Raw genomic sequence first — 24,713 nt, 5'->3', positions numbered from 1 at the left:
GTTACAATTTTGTACATTTTCTATAATTCAGAAAACAGTGAATCCTATAAAAAGTCAGACTTAGCTACACATATTCACACGATTACCATTGGACGTTTGTCATTTCAGATATTGCTTGGGTATGTAGTAGAGATGCTCTGTATATTTTAGCAATTCAGAGATTTATCCTTTTAAAGTGAAATTTCACAACAGGCATTAAGTTACAGGTCCTTCTCAATGAATTAGAATATCATCAAAAAGTTCATTTATTTCAGTAATTCAATTCAAAAAGTGAAACTCCTATATTATATAGATTCATTACACACAGAGTGATCTATTTCCAGCATTTTTCTTTTAATGTTGATGATTATGGCGAACAGTTAATGAAAACCCAACATTTAGTCTCTCAGAAAATTAGAATTATATAAGCCCAATTTAAAAAATCTACAGTATATGCACTCAATACTTGGTCGGGGCTCCTTCTGCATGAATTACTGCATCAATGCGGCGTGGCATGGAGGCGTTCAGCCTGTGGCACTGCTGAGGTGTTATGGAAGCCCAGGTTATTTTGATAGCGGCCTTCAGCTTGTCTGCATTGTTGGGTCTGGTGTCTCTCATCTTCCTCTTGACAATACCCCATAGATTCTCTATGGGGTTTAGGTCAGGCGAGTTTGCTGGCCAATCAAGGAAAGTGATACTGTGGTTATTAAACCAGGTATTGGTACTTTTGGCAGTGTGGACAGGTACCAAGTCCTGCTGGAAAATGAAATCAGCATCTCCATAAAGCTTGTCAGCAGAGGGAAGCATGAAGTGCTCTAAAATGTCCTGGTAGACGGCTGCGCTGACTCTGGATTTGATATAACACAATGGACCAACACCAGCAGATGACATGGCTCCCCAAACCATCACTGACTGTGGAAACTTCACACTGGACCACAAGCAACTTGGATTGATGCCTCTCTATTCTTCCTCCAGACTCTGGGACCTTGATTTCCAAATGAAATCACTTTCACTGGAAAACAGGACTTTGGACCACTGAGCAATAGACCAGTCGTTTTTCTCCTTAGCCCAGGTAAGACGTTTCTGACGTTGTCTCTGGGTCATGAGTGGCTTGACACAAGGAATGCGACAGTTGTAGCCCGCGTACTGGATACGTCGGTATGTGGTGGCTTTTGAAGCACTGACTCCAGCCGCAGTCCACTCCTTGTGAATCTCCCCCAGATTCTTTAATGGCCTTTTCTTGACAATCCTTTCAAGGCTGCGGTTAGCCCTGTTGCTTGTGCACCTTTTTCTACCACACTGTGTCCGTCCTCTTAACTTTCCATTAATATGCTTGGATACAGCACTCTGTAAACAGCAGCTTCTTTAGCAATGTCCCTTTTGTGGCTTACACTCCTTGTGGAGGGTGTCAATGACTGTCTTCTGGACAACTGTCAAGTCAGCAGTCTTTCCCATGATTGTGTAGCCTACTGAACCAGACTGTGAACTTTTACCCCATATTCAAATTTTCGGAGAGACTAAATTTTGAGTTTTCATTAACTGTAGCCATAATCTTCAACATTAAAAGGAAAAAAAAATGCTGGGAATTGATCACTCTGTGTGTAATGAATCTATATAATACATTAGTTTCACTTTTTGAATTTAATTACTGAACTAAATAAACTTTTTGATGATATTCTAATTCATTGAGAAGGACCTGTGCATATCAGTATATTGTCATTATTCATGTTGTCATTATTGCCATTCTTTTAGTCTCTGTGGGGCCTGTGATTTCTTTGAAAAACTGTCAGCAAGTCTACCAACAATAATGGAAGCTGTAATAATGACAAAGGTTGGCACATAGTTACGCTTAAATTTGTGACTTTTTACTCCTGGGTGGGGTTAGATAGGAGGGGGGCAAGGCCACCATTGATCAGACAGATTTATTTTATTTTATGCCAGAAATTGCAGTAAACTTTAGCAAAAATTCTGGCTGCTCATAACAGGCATAGATTTCAGCTCCTGTCTTTAGGAGAGATGAACCAATTTTTTTAAGATTCGCATAGTACTCCAATGTTAAGTGCCGCATTTTACTCCAATGCTCTTCTATTTAAGACTAGAGTAAGAAATGACAGTCTTTGCACATCTCCCCCATTATTCATGCTTTTTTTTTTTCCTGAGGAAGGATAAATAACTTGTACTTGTAATCTCTACCTTTATCAACAGGAGCCAGAGGAAATTGAGTTTCACTATAGCCACCCTGCCAGGTCAGAAGAATACAGGGGGACTTTTTACGAAGCCTGGATTCTGTTAATGGATCCTCCTTAGCTGATACTTGAGAGCCCTGTTTTTTTTTAATTTTGTGGGAATTTTCTCTTTCTGGGAATTATGTCACTGTTGAAGGTCCCCTCATTTGGACAAAATAGCTTTCACTGTTGTTCGATGGGGACCCAGAGCCTTATCAATGGCTTATAACCCTTCCCAGACTGATATATTTCACAAACTTTTTCCCCTCATCTCTTCCGGGATTTAATTTGACCGCGGCATAGTGTTTTTATAGAAACTTTTTGGTGACTACTTCCTCCTTTTTGTGGGGTTCAAAGTATAAGGTTTATATTTAACAGACGACAGCCATTCTTGTCTGTGTTTAAACAGTTATCAATCTAGTTTTCAATTAAGGTTGGTCACTTGACTGAACAAGGGTCATTTACATATGGAACTAAGGTAATTTTTAAAGGAGTTGTTTCCTGAAGGCATTATAGAAGGAGGTCATTGGCTTGGGAAACCCCTTTATGAGCCAGAATGGAGAGACACTCTGTAAGAGTGTCACCCGCTCTGGCAGACGCAAGCCATCCATGTATTACATGGACAGCCATTTATCTGAATGGCCACAATATAACACTATTTTTTACCACATCTGGATGGCCACGTCTACTCCCAGCAATCAGCTGCTAGCGTGGGTGCTGGCTGACACGTGAATGGGGGTGTCTGTGGAGAAACAACCCTTTTAATCTATTCTTACCATGCTGAAAACAAAATGCTTCTGAAAATACTTTTTGTGGCAGTGACCAGATTTTTCAGTAGTTGAGTAAGATTATTAATGGCATCTACTTAAAAGGTAATTAATCTTATAAAGAGATGTGTCCTTTCAAACTGTGCCTCTGTGACCTGGGTTAAATGCATATTCCTTATTCTCTCCTTTATTTTTATGCTGTTTTAATTGAAATAAAGCAAAGGAGCGCAAGCAAATGTTTAAATAACTAGATCTACTTAAAGGGGTTATAGATGCTCTTTAAAGGGGTCTGTCTTATTTCCAAGTGAAAACTTACCAGTCACGCTTAGGGCCGTTCACATATGTCTGTTGTCCCTGTCAGTTTCCCTCTGGCGTTTTGCTGAAAAGTCGGAGGCAAAATGATGCTAGAACGGATCCCATAGTTTTCTATGGGATCTGTTCTGGCACATACGACATACGTTGCGCCGCTGTACGGCGTCGGACCTGTGCAGGGACATTACCTGCAGCGTTTTTGTGTCCGGCTCCCTGGGAGGTTATTCTATTGTTCTGAAGTTCAATGGAAGGTGGATGCGGCAGCATCTGGCATGGTAACCCCCGACCAGAGCATTGCAGATGCTCTGGCCGGGGAGCAGGAGCGGAATTTAGTGCCACCCATGCCCCCTGTAGATAGCTCCACACATGCCCCCCTGTAGATGTCACCGCCACCCCCTGTATATAGTGCCACCCACGCCCGCCTGTAGATAGCACCAGCCCCCTGTAGATAGCGCCACTGTCGCTCCCTCTAGGAGTGGCATCCTCGGCCACAGCGTTGCCGACACTGTGGCCGGGGATTCCTCTCCAGGAGAAGCCGCTGACGTCACTGCAGGGATTCCGGAATGGAATACCCGGTCAAAGCGTTGGCAAGGTTGCCAATTCTCTGGCCGGGGATTCCGCTTCTAGAGGAACGTCAGGGGCTACTCCTGGAGTGAAATCCCCTACCTGAGCGTCGGCAATGCTCTGTCCGGGGATTCTACTACTAGAGGGAGCCCCTGATGACCCTGTCCATATATGGACTGTGACATCAGGTGCTCCTCCTGGAGGGAAACCCTGGCAAGAGCGTTGCCGACGCTCTAGCCGGGGACTCCACTCATTGTCCATATAAGGAGGGGCGGTGGGTGGCACTATCTACAAGGGGCATGAGTGGCAATATCTACAGGGGGGCATGAGTGGTGCTAACTACAGGGGAGCATGAGTGGTGCTCTCTACAGAGGGGACATGTGTGGTGCCATCTACAGGGGGCTGTGTTGCGCTATCTACAAGGGGCTGTGTGGCACTATGTACAGGGGGCTGTGTGGCATTATCTACAGAGGGCACTGTGTAGATAATGCCACAGTGCCCTCTGTAGATAATGCCACAGTGCCCTATGTAGATAATGCCAGAGGGCACTGTGGCATTATCTACAGAGGGTATTGTGGCATTATCTACAGAGGGCACTGTGGCATTATCTACAATAAAAACATGATACATTTGTTACAACTTTGTACATTTTCTATAATTCAGAAAACAGTGAATTCTATAAAAAGTCAGACTTAGCTACACATATTCACATGATTTCCAATGGACGTTTGTCATTTCAGATATTGCTTGGGCACTGATGCTCTGTATATTTTAGCAATTCAGAGATTTATCCTTTTAAAGTAATATACCACAACAGGCATTAAGTTACATATCAGTATATTGTCATTATTCATGTTGTCATTATTGCCATTCTTTTAGTCTCTGTGGGGCCTGTGATTTCTTTGTAAAATTGTCAGCAAGTCTACCAACAATAATGAAAGCTGTATAAATGACAAAGGTTGGCACAGATTTAGGTTAAAATTTGTGACTTTTTAGTCATATGATCGGACTAACCTATAGGCACACTAGGCATGTGCCAATAGGCTGCCATTGTGCGCCTGCTTAAGTGGGAATTAACATATGAATACACTGAACAAGAGCCTAAAAGCGAAGCTCCTCTGCCCCAATTCAAAATCTGTAACAGCGCCCGTCACTTACCATTTGCAATTTATAATACTGGTGTCACCAGGACCCGGGTACGACAGTTACCTCTGCACCCAATGTAGCCTCTGCACTGAACAATGTGTATTTATATGTAAGTTACACGTTTGCTAGGCCTTCACAGTGCTATGGGAGTGAGAGAAGGACACCCAGGAAGAGAAAAGGGGAAAGTTGCAAAAGGAACTAGATGTTGTGAGAATCGTACCACAATGTTCTGCTTTATTTTGTAAGAGCCAGCCAGCATTTCAAAGCCATAGATTACATAAGGCTAAGGCCTAATTGATGGGCAGAGTCTAAGGCGCTAGACAATCTGTGCTTACAGACTCCTGAGATGCAAATCCGGTACTGCACGCTCATGATTTTGTCCTTCGGCACTGTTCAAGCCCAAAGCACTTGACTTGACAGATTGCCATTTTTCTAATCCAGAAATATGGTATGAGCAGTTAGTTGCCAGTAGACAGAGATAATGCAGGGGCGTAGCTAGGGGGGGGGGGCAGGCAGGGCATGTGCCCAGGGTGCAACTTAGAGGGGGGCACCAACGATCAGTGTCGGCGGCCTGCCTTCTAGGTGAGCTTCTGGCCTCAGGCGCAGGGCACAGCAGCTAAGAACTGACGCCCGACTGTAACAGCAGCTTAAGTCTTTGCTGATAACAAATCTCCCCCTCCAGCCCCCCTACCTACTCTTTACACCTCTCCTCGGGCTGCTGCTGTTATCATTCGGGACTTGAGGGAGGGGGAGGGGAGACTGTCTGCAGCACTGTGTCGGGCCATCAAGCTGCAGAACTCCCTTCACAATTATCCTACATAAAAGGTAAGTGCATGTGAGGTTACAATGTGTACTTTATATGTGTATAATGTCTGCAAGTAATGTGCATGTGTGTGTGTGTGTATATATATATATAGTGTATGTGGTGTGTACATGTATATATACAGTGTGTGATGTGTTCATGTGTGTATATATAGTGTATGTGATGTGTACATGTGTATATATAGAGTGTGATGTGTTCATGTGTGTATATATAGTGTGTGATGTGTTCATGTGTGTATATAAAGTGTATGTGATGTGTACATGTGTATATATAGTGTGTGATGTGTTCATGTGTGTATATATAGTGTATGTGATGTGTACATGTGTATATATAGTGTATGTGATGTGTACATCTGTATATATAGTGTGTGATGTGTTCATGTGTGTATATATAGTGTGTGATGTGTTCATGTGTGTATATATAGTGTGTGATGTGTTCATGTGTGTGTATATATAGTGTGTGATGTGTATGTGTTCATGTGTGCCTATGACTTTCAATGGAATTACTGCAGAAATTTTCTGCAGCAGTTCTGTTGTGTGTGTGGACAAACCTTTAATTTGCAGTATAAGGGCTTCGCCCCACGTATTGGAATTGCTACAGCAACTAGCAGAAATTCTGCTGTGGAAAAACAGCACCATTTCTTGCGTTCTTTTGCTGCATAAAATGTTTAGGATTTTGCTGCGTTTTTCACAATGCTGGGGGATGGTGACATCTCTGAAAAACGCAGCAATTCAGTCCACTTTCCGCAGCAAGAATTGACATGCTGCAGTACCAAAAATACGTACCACAGGTCATTTTCTGGTCAGAAATTTTACGCAGCGTGTGGATGGGATTTGATTAGTATCACCCACTTTGCTGCTACTGTATTTTGCTGCGTATTTAAGTACGCAGCAATTCCGTTACGTGTGGACAAGCCCAAATGCGGTAGCAACAGAGTGGGTGAGATTTGAACAAATCTCACCCACATGATGAGCAGGAAAAAGGCTCAGTAATTGACCTGCGGTCCGTTTTTTTAATCCGCAGCATGTTAATTGTATTTGTGTAAATGCTGCTTATTTGTTTCGGGCTTTCCCCATTTAATTCAATGGGGAAGTAAAACAAATAGCAGATGTGTTTTTTTGCGGCGGAAATACAGCGATTCCGCTGCAAAAAACGCAACTCAGGAAAAATGTTAATCTTATACTTACCTAGAATTCTGTTTCTTTTTCCGGACTGGCCTCCTGGGATGACGTTTCCTCCCATGTGACTGCTGCAGTCAATCGCAGTCATCCCAGGGCTGCAGGATGTAGGAGGGAAGCTTCACCATGGTAAGTATCCATTTTTTTTTCTGCTCCGTTTTCCGCAGCGGCCATTCCTGGCCGAAAAACTGTGCCACAGGGCAGTGCTTTTACACAGCGTATCTGCCCTGTGTGAACATTCCCCTACACAATATACATATAGTAGCTGCTGTCTTACAACGATACAGCTGCAAACCACGTCAACATGCTGCATTCCCACGAGTCTGTGCAGTTTTGAATTGATTGTTAAAGAGGCTCTGTCACCAGATTTTGCAACCCCTATCTGCTATTGCAGCAGATAGGCGCTGCAATGTAGATTACAGTAACGTTTTTATTTTTTAAAAACTAGCATTTTTGGCCAAGTTATGGCCATTTTTGTAGTTATGCAAATGAGGCTTGCAAAAGTACAACTGGGCGTGTTGAAAAGTAAAAGTACAACTGGGCGTGTATTATGTGCGTACATCGGGGCGTGTTTACTACTTTTACTAGCTGGGCGTTCTGATGAGAAGTATCATCCACTTCTCTTCAGAACGCCCAGCTTCTGGCAGTGCAGATCTGTGACGTCACTCACAGGTCCTGCATCGTGTCGGCACCAGAGGCTACAGTTGATTCTGCAGCAGCATCAGCGTTTGCAGGTAAGTAGCTACATCGATTTACCTGCAAACGCCGATGCTGCTGCAGAATCATCTGTAGCCTCTGGTGCCGGCTCGTCTGACACGATGCAGGACCTGTGAGTGACGTCACAGCGTGATCTCTCTCGAGAACACGCTGTGTGTCTGCACTGCCAGAAGCTGGGCGTTCTGAAGAGAAGTGGATGATACTTCTCATCAGAAAGCCCAGCTAGTAAAAGTAGTAAACACGCCCCGATGTACGCACATAATACACGCCCAGTTGTACTTTTACTTTTCAACACGCCCAGTTGTACTTTTGCAAGCCTCATTTGCATAAATACAAAAATGGCCATAACTTGGCCAAAAATGCTCGTTTTTTAAAAATAAAAACGTTACTGTAATCTACATTGCAGCGCCTATCTGCTGCAATAGCAGATAGGGGTTGCAAAATCTGGTGACAGAGCCTCTTTAAGGTCCATGGAGTTTTTTTGCAAACATTAAGGCCGGATTCACACGAGCGTATGCGTTTTGCGCGCGCAAAAAACGCGGCGTTTTGTGTCATCACCATATGATGCGCGGCTGCGTGATTTTCGCGCAGCCGCCATCATTATGACACTCTGTTTGTATGTTTGTATACAGAAAAGCACATGGTGCTTTTCTGTTTTCATTCATACTTTTTACTGCTCTTGCGCGAATCACCTGCGTCCCACGGAAGTGCTTCCGTGTGGTGCGCGGGATTTTCACGCACCCATTGACTTCAATGGGTGCGTGATGCGCTAAAAACGCACAAATATAGGACATGTCGTGAGTTTTACGCAGCGGACTCACGCTGCGCAAAAAATCACTGACTGTCTGCACGGCCCCATAAACTAACATAGGTCCGTGCGAGGCACGTGAAAATCACGCTCGTTGCACGGACGTATTTTACGTTCGTCTGAATAAGCCCTAACAATCATTTAAAAACTGCACCAACTTTTGGTAAAACTGCATGTGCTGCGTATTTTACTGGACAATGGTTGTTACGATCTGATTGTTTGCATTAAAGGTTATGTACACCTTTGACAGGGATTTTTTTTTAATGTCAGTGTGTTTTGTGCAACTTTATAATTCGTTTTTATTAAAAAATATTTTTACTTTTTGAGATACAGCTGCTCTGTATGCTGTATACAGAGCAGCTGTATCTTACGCTGAATCCTGAACTTGTCAGGTCTGTGGGACTGATGGGTTCAGTATCAGTGGGTCCTGTGTGTCTCTGACACGCTGAATTCACCTGTAATACATCACATCTAAGTTAGATGTGACTGATTATAGGTGGATACAGTCGACTCCTCTATTGATACCGCCAATAAAACGGATACCTTGTAAAACGGAGACAAACAGAAACCATTAGCAACGGAAGCATTACCATTGAAATGGTAACGGAAAGCTATGGTTTCCATTTGGTTTCCGCTCGTGGGTTCCCTTGACGGAATCCATGAATGGAACCAAGACGCAGGTGAGAACGAAGCCTAATTATTACTGTATGATCTTTACAGATGGTGGAGGGTACTATTGTTTGGGGTATAAGCAACTCCCAGTATATCATTACCATTATTCAGGTCATACTGGAAGCTGCTAACCTGACTTTGCAAATGATCTCTGTACTGAAATGTATTTGTACTGAGCTTTGTTCTGGTGTTCTATTCATGTACTGAGCTTGGTTTTGGTGCTGTATATATATAATGAGATTTGTTCTTGCACTGTATATATGTAATGAGCTTGGTTCTGGTGTTGTATATATGTACTGAGCTTTGTTTTGGTGCTGTATATGTGTACTGAGCTTTGTTCTGGTGCTGTATATATGTAATGAGCTTTGTTCTGGTGCTGCATATATGTAATGAGCTTGGTTCTGGTGTTGTGTATAGAACTATATTGCTTGTAAAATGTACAAATGTTTTTATGCTCGAGTTACATAAAAAAAAATATGGAAAAGAAATGACACGTCACTGATTGGTAAAGAAAACAAACATGGAGAGGGGGAAGGAGCTGTCAGGAAAGTGGTTGGGGGGGGGGGGGAGGGGCGCCAAACTGAATCTTTGCCCCGGGTGCTGAAGAACCTAGCTACGCCTCTGGATCTGGATAATGGACATAACAGAAATCATCTCCCATCTACTCACCTTTTTAGTTAGGGAGGTCTACTAGTACCTTTTTATTTTCCAAATAAGTAATTTGTTTTAGTCTCATTTGAACCACACATTTACGTTCGCAATCCTACCTGAAAAACACAGTCGCACTGCTATAGCTCTGAGCTTCTGAATGTTTTCCTTGTCTCAGATCATCTGCAACCTGCTTTGGTAGCATGCCTTGACAAAGAAGAATAAGTCACTTTCATTAAACATTGCTACAAAAAAGAGGAATAAATTTTAAGAATAAGGATTAATCACAAGTCATTTAAATTAATTATATGGCAATTATACAGTAATTATGCTAATTTCTAGCAACCTGGGAAGCCGTCAACATGCTAATTAACTGCTGTTGACCGAAAAATTCATTGTAATTCTTATTATAGAAAAAGAAAAAATATATTTACTTACTGTACAGAAGACGATCAGTTTTTTGTTTTTCATGCATTAGATCTTGTGTGCGCTCTGCAACCAATAGCTCCAGATGTTTACTATATTTTTCCATCTAATGAATAAAAAAAAGTCATTACATCATTCATTAAGGGTATGCTCACACGGCAAACTAAAAACGGAGCTGTTTTCAAGCCGTTTTAAAGCATCAAGCGTTTATTGATGCGTTTTTTGGACAGACGTTTTTGGAGCTGTTTTCTATTGAGACAATGAAAAACGGCTCCAAAAATGACACACACTGCTTTTTACGGGGCGTTTGTTTACACACCATTTTTACAAACGGCCGCATAAAAAAACGCCCCGTTGGAGCGAAACGCAGTTTTTCCCAATGAAATCAACGGGCAGATGTTTGGAGGCGTTCAGCCTCTGTAATTTTTGCCATTTTTCTCAGCGTTTACGGCCTGAAAAACGGTTGAAAATAGGCCGTGTGAACATTCCCTTACTAGTTAAAGAACTGACAATGCATGTAGTAGAATTTTACATTCAATGTTTTCGATGTGAATTCTGAGCCTATTGATTGGGTGAACAATGCATTGTCTCAATTTCAAACCGAGTTTCTCAAAACAAATGAGTTTCTGACACATAAGCTGACTGCCTTAACTTCAACAAAAACATACGGAAACCGATTCAGTGATCGTGGCATCTAAACATTGATTGGATAGAAATTCTACATTATAGCAAATAATGGCGTATAATATTGCTACAATAAAAAAAAAAGCTGTAAAATGTGATCACATTATTGCAAAATATTACTTTTTGTATATGACCATCTATCTGTGTCATTCAAGCTAAAATCTGAAGGTATATACACTGAGCTTTTCTTTTCATTTCACCATTGAACAAAATTTGCTTACACTTTTTTTGCTTACACTTTTCCAAATTTTCTGAGATATCAGCTTGTAATAGGGTCAGTTTTTGGTGAGTGTGGCACTTGACCCTGACACAGGACCCCATCCAAGAATGGCACAGTGATGGAAACAGACATAGTACAATTCAAAGAAACAAGACTTTACTCCAGCTGGGGCACAAACTGTACTTGTTACAGGCAGCAGTACTTAGCATAACAGTTACTGGTAAGGCACTCAATATAGAGGTTACAGTCTCTGAGAGACACTTAGGTTGGTGATTACAACCGTTTCGGAGAGGCTTCCACATTCACAGGGTCTCTTACAGTCATGGAGGACTCTCCCCAGAAGACTCAAGTCATACAGCAATCTAGTAGGGTCAAGACACTGAAAGTAGTCCAGAACCACTCAACACGACACACAGGGTGTAGCGTCCATGGCCGCGGACCGCCGGGGTTACCCCCTCGGCGGCCGGAGCCATGGATCTGTGAGCGCTGGACCGCATCTCCTCCCCAGGTGATGCCAGCACTCACTTCCACCGCGCTCCGCTGTGTCCCGTAGGGTGCGCACGCACGCACGCTTGTGCCCGGCCTTAAAGGGCCAGCACACGTACATGAAAATAATCAATTAACTTAAGATCACCCTGGACTATAAAAAGGGCTCTGCCCTTTCACTCATTGACTGAGCGTTGTTGTGTTTACCCGTGTTAGTCTTGCAAATGGTCACTTAGTGCTATCCTGTTCCCAGTGTTCCCGTACCTGCTACCTGTATCCTGTATCCCGTGCTACCGTTGTTCCTGTGCCTTAGAAAGTTGGAGTCGTGTTGTGCCACTGGTTTCGCCTGCTCTGTTAAACCACGCCTGATGTCTGCTGTCAAGGTTCCATCTGTGCCTAGCCGTTGCTACTGTCTGAACCACTACAGGTACCTTTGTGCTTGGACTATTTATATATTGACTTGGTTCTCTGTTGGCCAGCTGCTATCCCGCTACGGCGGTAGGGCCCAGTGGGTCCACATACTCACAGATCATGACACAGGGTCTGCTGTTGCAGCGACAAACGCTGGAATGACACAATACTCTCATTGCCCACCTTTGGTTCTCTGCTAAGCTGTCAGTCCCATGCATTTCGTCTCTCACATTTGACAGACTCTCGGTCCACAATCATCACTGTGATTCTCTTTGAGGACTCACTGACACTTCTCACCACAAGGCATGCCAAAACGCCTCTTAAATAGGTCTAGCTTAACCCTAGTACAGAGCCTATGCGGTGCCACGCTAATGCGTCCGCACACCTAACCAGAGATCTTGCCAGCTCTACGTGCTCATCTGAACCAAAGTAAACTTTACAAGATACTTAAAGGGGTTGTCCGAGATTTTTTTTTTAAGTACATTTAGAAATACATTACACATATTAAAAATTGCATAATATACTTACCTGTGCAATCTTGCTTCTGTTCTCCGCTGTGGCTGCTTCTTCCTTCTGGTCACTTGAGCTCTGACGTCACCTTTTCTGCCGCCTCCACTGTCGTGTCGTATCCCGATCACATGGTCTCGCACCAGAGAGACCTCGGATGGTATACGACACGTCACTTGTCACGTGGTGTAGATCGGCTTCTTCTGCTTCACATGCAGTAACGCGCATGCGCTGTCACTGCTGTTCTCGCGGTCTCTGCTGTTCTCGAGATAACAGCAGGGGCCGCGCATGCGCGTTACAACAGAACAAGCCGATATACACCACGTCACAAGTGACGTGTCGTGTACCCGGCAAGAATTCAAGATCAACAACGCGGCAGAGCCGGAGCAAAGAGAGACGTCAACAATCAAGTTCCCGACGGCAGGATCTGGAAACGGGGCCACTTTGGAAAACGTAAGTATATTACAAATGTATTTATTTTTTTAACTTTAATTATTTAATGGTGTTATTTAAAATATTATGTTATCTCGGACAACCCCTTTAAAGGCACAACAACTGTACACAGAACGCAGGTTAGACATAACATAACAGTCCAGTTGGCTTCACTGGGGACATCCATAGCTCATGTGCATGACACCAGGGAACAGTTCAAGTGCACTTCTTTGTAAGGATCAATGTCCAGTGCAGTTTTGCAAAGCACCTCCTTACAAGCTTATTTTATCGTTATCAGTCGGAGCTGTTTTTCTGATACAAATCTTCAAATATCCTGCATAGACACACAGTTAAATTATATAATTTTGGCTGCCTACAGTCACCACTAGGCGGAGCTTAGGAGCTAACTGCATACTGTTTATACATTGAACTACATACTAAAACATTATGCAATAAGCTCCTAAAGTCTAGTGGCTACAGGCATTACAATTGTGTGTTTTAACTTTGTCTATGCAAGGGATTAGGGCTCTGTATCAGAAAACTAAGCTCCAGCCTCTATAAAAATACACAAAAAAATCAGCACGGTACATTGACACGAACATATTTCCCCATCTTATTATCTACATAGACTGTATCGCCAAAAGCATGTGGACACCCCTCCTATGGTGTTTCAGCCACGCCAATTACAAACAGATGCATACAATAAAGCACTCAGACTTTTAATTGGTAGCAGTAGTATAAGTCATAATGAAGAGCTCAGTGCCTTTAAAAATGCCACAAGTCAACTTTAAGGCCCAATGCACACGACCGTAAAATCGGCCGTAATTGCAGACTGTAATTACGGTCCGTAATTATGGACCCATTCATTTCTATGGCTGACGGACACCTTCCTGTATATTTCTGGGAAGGTGTCCGTTCCACAGAAACCTTCCATAAAAAATAGGACACGTTCTATTTTTTTATTTTACGGACCGTGCTCCCTTACTTTATAATGGGAGCACTGCCCACAAATGCGGATGGGCTGTGCCCGTAATTACAGACCGTGATTACGGGCACAGTCATGTGCATGGGGCTTAAGTGATTTTATTGTGAAGTGGAAACGTCTAGGAGTAACAACAGTAACTAGGAGTGATGCTATAGTGAACATCACTCTGGAAGTGACATCAGCAATAGAACTGTGTATCGGGATCTACATGAAATGGGATTCCACAGCCAAGCAGAAAGCCTTCCCAGAAGAGTTGAGGTTGTTATTGTTACAAAAGCGCGACCAACTTCATATTAACGCCCATAGTTTTGGAATGGGATGTCCAACAAGCTCAAATAGGTGTGATATTAGGGGTCCACCCACTTTTGGCCAGATAGTGTATTTGGAAAGCCCTTAATACAGTGCTAGCCAAATGAACTATTCATACAAACTTATTTTAAGATATTTATACTGTATTATATTACTAGTCATTAGTAAATATGCACCATGCTTTATCGACGTCTGTACAGGATCCATAGTTGTTAAAGGATCCTGTAAAAAAATGCAGCATCTGTATTTAACATTTGTATTATATCTGTATCTGCAATAAGGAAAGAAATACAAACGTACAGATAAAAAACAATAAGCCAATACAAAGCTTACTGTCACAATATAAAATCAATGTGCACATAAATACATAAATAAAAAACAGTCAAGATGATGTTTAGCTTTATGTTTTAAAGTGGAAAGGGTATGAAAAAGTCTACTGTTTTCCCTGGTAAACTAACCAATAATAATAATAATACCAGCTATGCATATTGCAGTCATTGAAGCATAAAGCCACGCGTGTTAACCTTCTTGCTTTTTATTCTTGACAATTAAATAGGTATAAAGGTGACGTGTTATGAAATGATCCTACCTATCAGTGGAAATTAAATTATATTGCGTATTTAGCAATTCCACAATTCATGGTCAGGACCAAACTATTAATCTTTATACACATTGACCTAAGGGATATAGTCACAAAGTGAAGATGCAATTCAGTCATATCTAAAAACTGTAAAGTAAGCCAAAATGTTAAGTACATTAAGAGAAAAACTAGAGCTCAGGTGAACTAGTGATGGGAATACGGTCTAGACTAAAATGGAGCATTCAGCATTCAAGGTATCTACTCTACAAAGTATTGTAGTACTAGAAGGGTTTATAAATAATAGCAAATGATGATGTAGCTTATATAGGATTCATGAAAAAATATGTTAATGTCTTATTAGAGATTATATATTAAGTAAAACATATAATAGAGAACAACAGTTGACGCTACATTGACCTTTCTTTCAGTTGTAGTAATTTAGAAAGCTGAAAGCTGGGAAGCTCAGCCCCTGAAAGCCATATATAATGTTTTTTCTCTCCCAAGAGTAGGGACCAACAATACCATTTTGTCTCTTTACATGTTAGGAAGCGTCCGTCACTTTAAGTTTGTCATGACTACTAGCCTAGCTTCTGGTTGGCCCTGGTTTGAGATGCAGAGCCAATCTCATTTCTGTGTCTGCAAACTATCAGGGCCAAGAGTGTGGTATTTGAATCTGTTCAGTTTTCTCATTGTTGCTTGTGATTCTCTTGTGTATGCATGTTTCTATCAAGCACCTGGTTACACCCTGAATCACCTCGACGGTTTGCATTCTTTGAACTGGACTTCAGCTTGTCTTTGAATTTACCCTCTGCTCACTGATTTGGACTTTTAGTATCTCCAAGTTTTGTACTTAGCTTGCTGAATACCCCTCTGGCTTGTCTGGTTATCTGTTCTGGTATTGCCTGCAGTTGCACCTCCTGTCCAACCCTGTATTCTGTAAAAGCAACCTAGGTTCTAGGCAGTCAAATCCAACCTGCCTTGTGGTGGGCTCTGGTGAAAACTATAGAGTAGCCTTAGATTCTGCTGACCAGAGTGGTGACGGACTTAAGGTAGCTGATTTACATGCACGCTTGATCCAGATAGTCTCCAGCTGTCTTTGGGGAATTGCTCGTATAGCAATTCCATAAACTTGCACTCGGGGGAATTGCTCAAGTAGGGATTCCTTGACATTTCAGAGACATAGCTGCACTAGTTCTGTGTAATGGTCTAATGGACCCTGAGGCATAACGTAAAACTCCAGGTACTCACTTCAAAATTTTTAGCCGAGCCTTCCAACTATGAGATTTCAGTGTCAGTCCTGGTCTCTATTTATGGGACAGAGGGGCAATTGGGCCCCCTCAGCCTCCAGGGCCCAGGCAAGACCACATCCTCTGTACCCTTATAGTATCGCCCCTGAATGAAAGAGCTACAAATAAATATTTCTCCCATGTTTATGGCCTTAAAGAGGCTCTGTCACCACATTATAAGTGACCTATCTCCTACATAATGTGATTGGCGCTGTAATGTACTGTAGATTACAGCAGTGTTTTTTATTTAGAAAAATTATCATTTTTGACGGAGTTATGACCAATTTTAGCTTTATGCTAATGAGTTTCTTAATGGACAACTGGGCGTGTTCTACTTTTTGACCAAGCGGGCGTTGTGGAGAGAAGGGTATGACGCTGACCAATCAGTGACCAATCAGCTTCATACACTTCTCTCCATTCATTTACGCTGCAATAGTGTTCTTACTAGATCACTATGTGCAGCCACATACACACACATTAACGCTACTCAACTGTCCTGACAGTGAATATACATTACCTCCAGCCAGGACGGGCTGTGTATTCAGAATCCTGATACTTCTGTAGCGTTTGTGGTTGATTTACAGCAGAGCAGGCATAGTCTCGCTGTAAATGACAGTTTACAGCGTAATCTCGCGAGACTACGCCTGCTCTGCCCTAAATCAACCACAAACACTAGAGAAGTGTCAGGATTCTGAATACACATCCCGTCCTGGCTGGTAGTGATGTCTATTCACTGTCAGGACACTTGAGTAACGTTAATGTGTGTGTATGTAGCTGCATATAGTGTTCTAGTAAGAACATTATCTGCTGTGTAAATGAATGGGGAGAAGTGTATGACGCTGATTGGTCACTGATTGGTCAGTGTCATACACTTCTCTCCACAACGCCCATTTGGTCAAAAAGTAAAACACGCCCAGTTGTCCATTAAGAAAGTCATTAGCATAAAGCTAAAATAGGTCATAACTCCGTCAAAAATGATTGTTTTTCCAAATAAAATACACTGCTGTAATCTACATTATAGCGCGGATCACATTATGTAGAATATAGGCCACTTATAATGTGGTGACAGAGCCTCTTTAAGACAGTCCCTTGTTTTTCACCCAAAACTCACAATACTAGTTTCTTCAAAAGTGAGGGTATGTGTACACGACCAATTTTCAGGCGTAATGGAGGCGTTTTACGCCTCGAATTACGCCTGAAAAGACGGCTCCAATACGATGTTCGGTGCAGACGAGCTGTCATTTTACGCGTCGCTGTCAAAAGACGGTGCGTAAAATTACGGCCGCGTCAAAGAAGTGCAGGACAATGACTCCAGTGACTCCAATGAAGAACAGCTCCAATTACGTCTGTAAAAGACACCGCGAAAAACGCGAGTACATGCAATTACGTCTGAAATTCAGGAGCTGTTTTCTCCTGAAAACAGCTCCGTAATTGCAGATGTAATTGGCGTTGTCGTGTGCACATACCCTAAGACTGCCCATGAACAAATTTAAAATATTTTTGCCATTGCCACAACTGTACATAAAATCTTTGGTGGCTACATTTATGGTCTGAGTATACCTCTAGAGACATGTGTAGCAATGTCTCTATTTCAATGCATTCTCATATAGTAAGATGCAATTCTTATACTAATATACCCATTTTATGCATTGATGCATTACAACCACAGAAGTCATCCTAAACATTGGGGCAGAAAAATGTTTCTGTGTGGAAAAATGTACCACAATTTTGTGCAATTTGGCACAATTTCATGCATTTAATTGAAAAATTTGCACCTCTCTAGACACTTTAAAAAAATTATTTTAGAAAAAGGGATGGGGCCTACCGGAAAAAAGGTTTTAACTTAATTGCTCAAAATTGCTTCAAAGATCTAGCACAATATTTTGTCGTAAATTCAGCTAAATTAAAGGTGGTATAAGGAGATGAAAAGTGTCTAGCAAGTCTAGCTAGATGCACCAGATTTATCCTACAGATGCACCACTTAGATCAGGCAGGCAGAAGCTGTGCCAAGTTTATCAAATTTTACACAGTCTAAAACTTACATGGTGTTAGTAAATCAGCCACACTGTGTTTAGATAATAGCATTTAGCCTTGTACAAAGCCTGCGTTACTCATCTCCCCCCAACCCAGTGCCGCTTTTCTCTTCGGATTTGTCAACTGGTACTTGTAGTTTGACTTCCTAGCTTTCGAGGCCCGGCCTATCTTCTGGTTAGGTCGTCATCTTCTCCTGTGGTTTGTCACCAACAAACGACTCCTTCACTTCAACTCTGTATCGCTCTTTCACTCCTAGAAGCACACCCACCGCCAACTGGTGACTACTCTGGGGATCTCGACCATGGTATCTGATCAGGAAAGACTATACCTTCTTGTGGGGGGTTTTAGGAGGAAGATTCCTTAGACTCTGTACCTCAGTTTAGCCAAAGTCAAACCAATTGCGGTTAAAGAATCCATTTCGCAGGGAGAAATGCAACAGCCCGATATAACAAATACCAAAAGGTCTGGAGTTTCTTCTCCAAAGTTAGCTCAATAGTTAGCCTCAGAAAGAATTCATTATTCACAACCTAGTACAGAAGCAGAAACCGCTTTTATCTTCTCCTTAGCATCTAATAACAAAACCATGATCCCTAATGGACTGTTAACCAAACATTATAAAATTGTACCTGAGATTTTACCAACCTAAGAAGCCCCACTAACTACACTTATTTTTCCACTTGCTTCTAACTCAATGGTAGGGATGTCCCATGTCTGCACTTTTTTTTTCTTAGATACCCCGGTAGATGTTCAGTGGAAAAAATATAGAAGGAGTAAAGCTGAAATTCTTCACCTTTGTGGATGGACTTCCGCTTATTATCTTGCCTTTACAAACTTTACTAGGCCAGATATTACATGAATTTGATGATAAAGGCAAAGTATCTGGGTTTAGTGTAAATGAAGAAATAGAGAACACATCTCTAGCCTATAATGGAAAGGCAAACCAACTTACATCATTGCTTATAGACCACTCTAGTAACTCCCACACATACAATATTGGTCAAACCAAATGGAGCAACAAATTACAGAGACCAAATACAGAATTTCAACAAGATAGTCAGCTGATATTCAAGGAATTGCATGGCCCCTAGGGAGCTATAAAGCTACACCACTATAGTATTGTTTGTATCTAGACATGACTTTAAATTATTAAAGAACATTAATGTCATTAGGAGGAATTTATTAAGACTGCTGTGTCATACTCAGTCTTAGGCTTCATTCACATCTGAGATGGGTTTCCGTTCGTGGGTTCCATCAGAGCTTTCCGTCAGGGGAACCCACGAACAGAAACCAAACGGAAACCATAGCTTTCCGTTAGCATTACCATTGATTTCAATAGTAACGACTCCATTGCTAATTTCCGTTGTCTCAATTCCATAAGGTTTCTGTTTTTTGGATGAAATCAATAGCGCAGTCGACTTATGCTATTGATTCCGCCCCAAAAAATGGAAACTTTACAGAACGGAGACAAACGGAAACCATTAGCAAAGGAATCATTACCATTGAAATCAATGATAATGCTAGCGGAAAGCTATGGTTTCCGTTTGGTTTCCGTTCGTGGGTCTGATGGAACCCACGAACGGAACCCCGATGCAGATGTGAATGAAGCCTCAATAGAAAGAAAAATGGAAGTAAACCACGACACACTTATGAAGAGGTGAAAGCCTCTTCATAATTGTTTCGCATCATTCTGCGTCATCAATTCCTCCTCTCTTCACTTAAAAAAAAAAAGAAACACATACTCAACTCAGCTCTCCTCTTCTATCCTCCGATCCCCTCATCCTTCTATCACGGCTCATACAAGGTCCTGATGCTGAGCAGCGTGAGTACCTTATATGTGATGCAGTACTTTAACGTCATTAGTGCTGCGTCGCATACAAAGTCCTGACGCCGCCCGAAATCATTACGTTGTATGAGCCGCACTGTAGTGATGAGGGAGTCAGAGGGGAGAAGAGGAGCGGTGAGTATAATTTTTTTCTTTTATTATTTCATTTTTTTTAAATTTAACTTTCCAATGGGGGAAAGAAGTCAATCAAGGGTAAGGGAGGCAAGGTAGGGGCCCTCTAGCTTGCTATGTCACATAGAGTAAAATCTACGTCTGCTAGTTTTCTGGTGTAAATTATAATAAATTTGTCGGGCCTCGGTGGCGTCTGCCCTTTTACCGAAGCCACGCCCCTTCTCCAGAAAAGTCGCAATTTGCACCACCAGTTGCGTCATTGTGGCCCTTATGCGTCTTTTCTACGCCAGAAAACTAGCGCAGAATGTTGATAAATTACCCCCCCCCCCTGGGTTGTTCTCTTGCATGTCGTCATATAATAGTCTATACAGACGATCCTTAGTTACCATCTGCCGGTTGACAAATAAAAATGCCTGCAAGGGTTATCACCGTGCTTTGAATTCTGGACAGAAAATCATCCTATTATTAATATGGAAAGCTGGTTGACAATCCCAAGTGGCAGCTGTAATAGCAGGTATATTAGTTGTCACCCAGCTTTCCCAGAATCAGATATAACTGTGTAACATCTGTACAGAACTTTTAAGGAAATGAATTTACCGTAAGTGTTTTTTCCCAAGTAAGGGTCAGTTCACACAGAGTTATTTGGCGCTGATTTTGATGGGGAAACCATGTCGGAATCCGCACCAGAAAAACGGGCCGAAACTAACTGTGGCACTTGTTTCTGAGCTTTTAGTGCAGTGTTTTTTTGGCCGCTGTCATTTTTTTTCAATTGATTTTAATAGGAGGCACAGGCGCTTTTTTTCCCGGGCGGCTCTCGCGGGACAAAAAAAGCGGCATGTCCTTTCTTGTTTCCAAACGTTTTTTGTGGCGTTTTTTTACCCGTGGTTCTTGCATTAGCTTCATTGGCCACGGGCGAGAAGTGCCGTGATAAACGCTGCGACAAACCCGGCAAAAAAGCGCAGGCAGGTCAAAATCAACCTCAAAATTCCTGAAGGAATTCTGAGGCATATTTTTTGGACTGCAAATAACTCTGTGTGAGCTGGGCCTTAGGGCTTATTCACACGAACGTTGAATACGTCCGTGTGACAGCCATTAAAACAACGGCCGTCACACAGAGGCATGTATTTTAATGGGGACGTTAAGACGGTCGTTGTTTCAACTAAGGCTAGATTCACACGGGCGTTGCGCATCTTGGACGTGATAAACGGGCGTTTTTCACGTCCAAGGTGCATCCGTGCTCTGCGTTGCAGGACTCGATATCACGCATCCCCCATAGACTAGAGTTTATGGATGGATGCGTGAAGCGTGAAAAAATAGGACATGTCCTATTTTCTCACAGACCCTTCGCACGTCCGTTGTTCCAACGGCCATCACACGTTCCTCTGAATAAGGCCTAACTGTGTGAGGGAACGGTGAAAAATAGAACATGTCCTATTTTCTTCCGTTTTCACGGATCCCTCCATAGACTCAAGTCTATGGGGATCCGTGAAAACAAGTCCCACACGGGTGAAACGCAAACATGAAAAATGGCTGTTTTTCATGTCCGAGCTTCCCAACGTTCGTGTGAATAAGGCCTTAGTGTGCTGGAATTATCAGTGTTTATAAACTGCATTTGTGAGCTGTAAGTCTTTTAGGGAATAAATCCGGCTACATCTAATACAGACAGAAAGACTAATCTGTATAATTCATAAAAGGTAATGTGACAGTGCCATCTGCTTTTCCCACATTTCATTGGTGTCATAAATACTACATTATAACTGGTACATAAATGCCATAAGACAATCAGCACCATCTGGGCTTCATAAAACAAAGCACTTGTTCTGTAAATCTTGTGCTGTAAGTCTTTCAGCTTGGAGCTAGAAATGTATCAAAGGAGAAAACTAATTTTAATGTGGAAATAAATTCTTATGGTAAAAAGTTTATTGCGCAATTATGAACACAGTGTTTCATTATTTATAACAAATAATATACTAAATCAGTTCATATATTGACTACATGTAATAAAATTGTACATTGCTCTGAAATATTTTGTGTTTTCATATAATTCAGATATGGGATAACTTGTTATATGTATTAAACTGAGGTTCATGGTATTCCGGTCAGGTCAGATATACAGGCATGGTTTATGATCAATATCAGCAGGCAGCGGGTAGAGTTTAGAATACTTTTTAATAGTAGCTTGTTTTAATAGTGACAAGCAACACTTACTGTGAACCAATGCAGATTCCCACTGTTTATTAGTATGATGTATGATAAGTCATTCCCATTATAACATTCTGAATCTGAAACTCTCTTTACAAATGGGAGCAATTTGACAATACGATTTCATGCCTTAAATAGAATTCAGTAGAAAATATTTTTAGCATGTTCCATTGCTTGTTGTATTATCAAGTATTATTCTGTAAGCCGCGTGCATGGGCCCTAACTCTGCAGGGTTACATGTAGTAAATTTGATGGCCATGTTCAGCCAAACTTGAGTGTGGTTCTACATTCTACATCAGATTAAACAATACAGGTCTCCTGCACGGGGAGCAAAAAAACCTAGCATTTGACATACTTAGGGTCTGTTCACATCACCGTTGCCCTTCAGTTGAGGGGATCCGTCGGAGGTTTCCTTCAGGTTAACCCCTAAACGGAAAGGCAAACAGAAACCTAAGCTTCCGTTTGCATCACCATTGATATCAATGGTGACGGAAACCATGCTAAAGGTTTCCGTTTGGCACCGTTGTGACAATATTGTTTTGACGGAATCAATAGCGCAGTCGACTGCGCTATTGATTGTGTCAAAAACGACGGAACCCTGTCACAAAGGTGACAAACGGAAACCTCTAGCATGGTTTCCGTCACCATTGATATCAATGGTGATGCAAACGGAAGCTTAGGTTTCCGTTTGCCTTTCCATTGAAGGGTTAACCCGAGTGAAACCTCAGCGGAAAGGAACGGTGATGTGAACACAGCCCAAGTTTTAGGATAGGAAGCAAGACCCTCTCCACTTGGAATTGTTCCATTTATTTTTGCATCAGTTGTTTTTTTTAGGGTCTTTCATGGGCTGTATGATGTCTTACTGTGCCTATGTTGTATTTGGAGAAATGTCCTCCAAGCCTATCATTGGAATCACTTATAAGGAAGTGATAATAACACACATGGCTTCTGTTCATTTCAACTAACTTCAGCCACCTACTGTCACGTTGGGTACATGGACCCACTGGGCCGTACCGCCTTGACGGTATGGCAACTGGCCAACAGGACACAGGTCACAGCCTATAGTTCGTATAGTGTACCTGTGGTATCTCAGACAGTAGCAAGACAGGCTCGGCTGGGACTTAGGCAGCAGGCAGACACCAGGCGTGGTGAAGCAGGACAGGCGTGGTACTCAGCGCAGCACGACTCCAACTTAATACGGCACTTGACCAGGATAGCACGGGATACAGGTTACAGGTAGCAGGAACGGGAAACACTGAGAACTGGAAAACACTTCGGAGACCATTTGCATGGACAGACTAGGGTAACGACAACAAAGCTCAGACAATACAGGAAGGGGCAGAGCCCTTCTTATAGTTCAGGGTGCTCTGGGAGCAATCAGCTCAATCTCACACCTGTGTGCACTCTGGCTCCTTAAGGCTGGACTGAGCTCGCGAGCGCACCCTGGTGGTCACTGTGGAATAGGACGGCCGCATGTGCAGATATCTCTGGAGAGAAGGGCGTCGACCGGATGGAAGGAGTTCGTGGTCAGCGACCACGGACGTTACACCTACAGCCCTATGGGCCCACAATGCAAAATCTCCGGGGCCCCAATGCAAAATCTCTACCAGGGTTCGCCTACCATGTGCCATTTATAATGTTGGTGTCTCCTTATGTAGCAGATGGTCCTTTATGCCACCATTCTCTAGGGCTCAGATCCGGCTGCTGCCTCTGCACTCCCCATAGCTACAACCCTGGCTGTGATGTTACCTAGCCATCCAGCGACTACCACAATACCCCAGAGTACAAGTATGAGGTGGGAGGCTTATGTCAAGCTCCATTAATGTTTATGAGAGATTTGCAAACAGCCAAGTGAGTGCCCTCGGCTGTTTCCCTATTGTCAGGACTGGTGGGAGTCCCAGCAGTCCAATGCATATGCAACAAATGAGTCATTCCTGGGAAAACCCCTTTAACCCTTTGTATACTGCAGAAAATCAGAAATGTGAGGGAAGGGGCAGGGAAACTGACAAAGGCTTTTTGGGGTCTAGAAAATCCTTATTGCGGCCCTCACTCTGCCAAATCATAGAGAGGTTGTTCCCCCTCTCACGACTAGAAAGTAGCAGGAGCACTGTGGTTGTCACCATTATGAGGGTACTATGGCATTGTAAAAAACAAGCAACGATCTTGTCAGCAAGAAGAGGGAAAACTTTTTTCTCTACTGACAATGACCCATTTTTTGGGCATCCATATATGTCCCTTTGCATATTACTTATTCTGATTTTGGCTGAATGTAAGGTGTGGCCCTCCTATAGAGTCAAGGGCTGCATTTGAGGCCCCCTATGTGTCACCACTGAGCTAAATTATGACCCCATTAATAGA

General features: G+C 42.4%; 1 protein-coding gene across 1 annotated transcript in view; it reads right to left on the bottom strand.

The window, feature by feature from the left end:
* The window catches only part of LOC142749969 (atrial natriuretic peptide receptor 1-like), a 140,538-nt gene that overhangs the window by 12,646 nt on the left and 103,179 nt on the right, over positions 1 to 24,713 (bottom strand). Inside the window, exons 17-18 of the mRNA XM_075858656.1 lie at positions 10,278 to 10,371; positions 9,959 to 10,046 (exon numbers count right to left, since the gene is read on the bottom strand). Coding sequence (XP_075714771.1) covers positions 9,959 to 10,046; positions 10,278 to 10,371 — 182 coding nt within the window. The remainder of the gene's footprint in view (positions 1 to 9,958; positions 10,047 to 10,277; positions 10,372 to 24,713) is intronic.

The sequence above is a fragment of the Rhinoderma darwinii genome, chromosome 1 (genome assembly GCF_050947455.1).
Source record: "Rhinoderma darwinii isolate aRhiDar2 chromosome 1, aRhiDar2.hap1, whole genome shotgun sequence".
Lineage (NCBI taxonomy): Eukaryota > Metazoa > Chordata > Amphibia > Anura > Rhinodermatidae > Rhinoderma > Rhinoderma darwinii.
The sequence above is the reverse complement of the archived record's forward strand: the minus strand, read 5'-3'. Positions and strand labels throughout refer to the sequence as shown.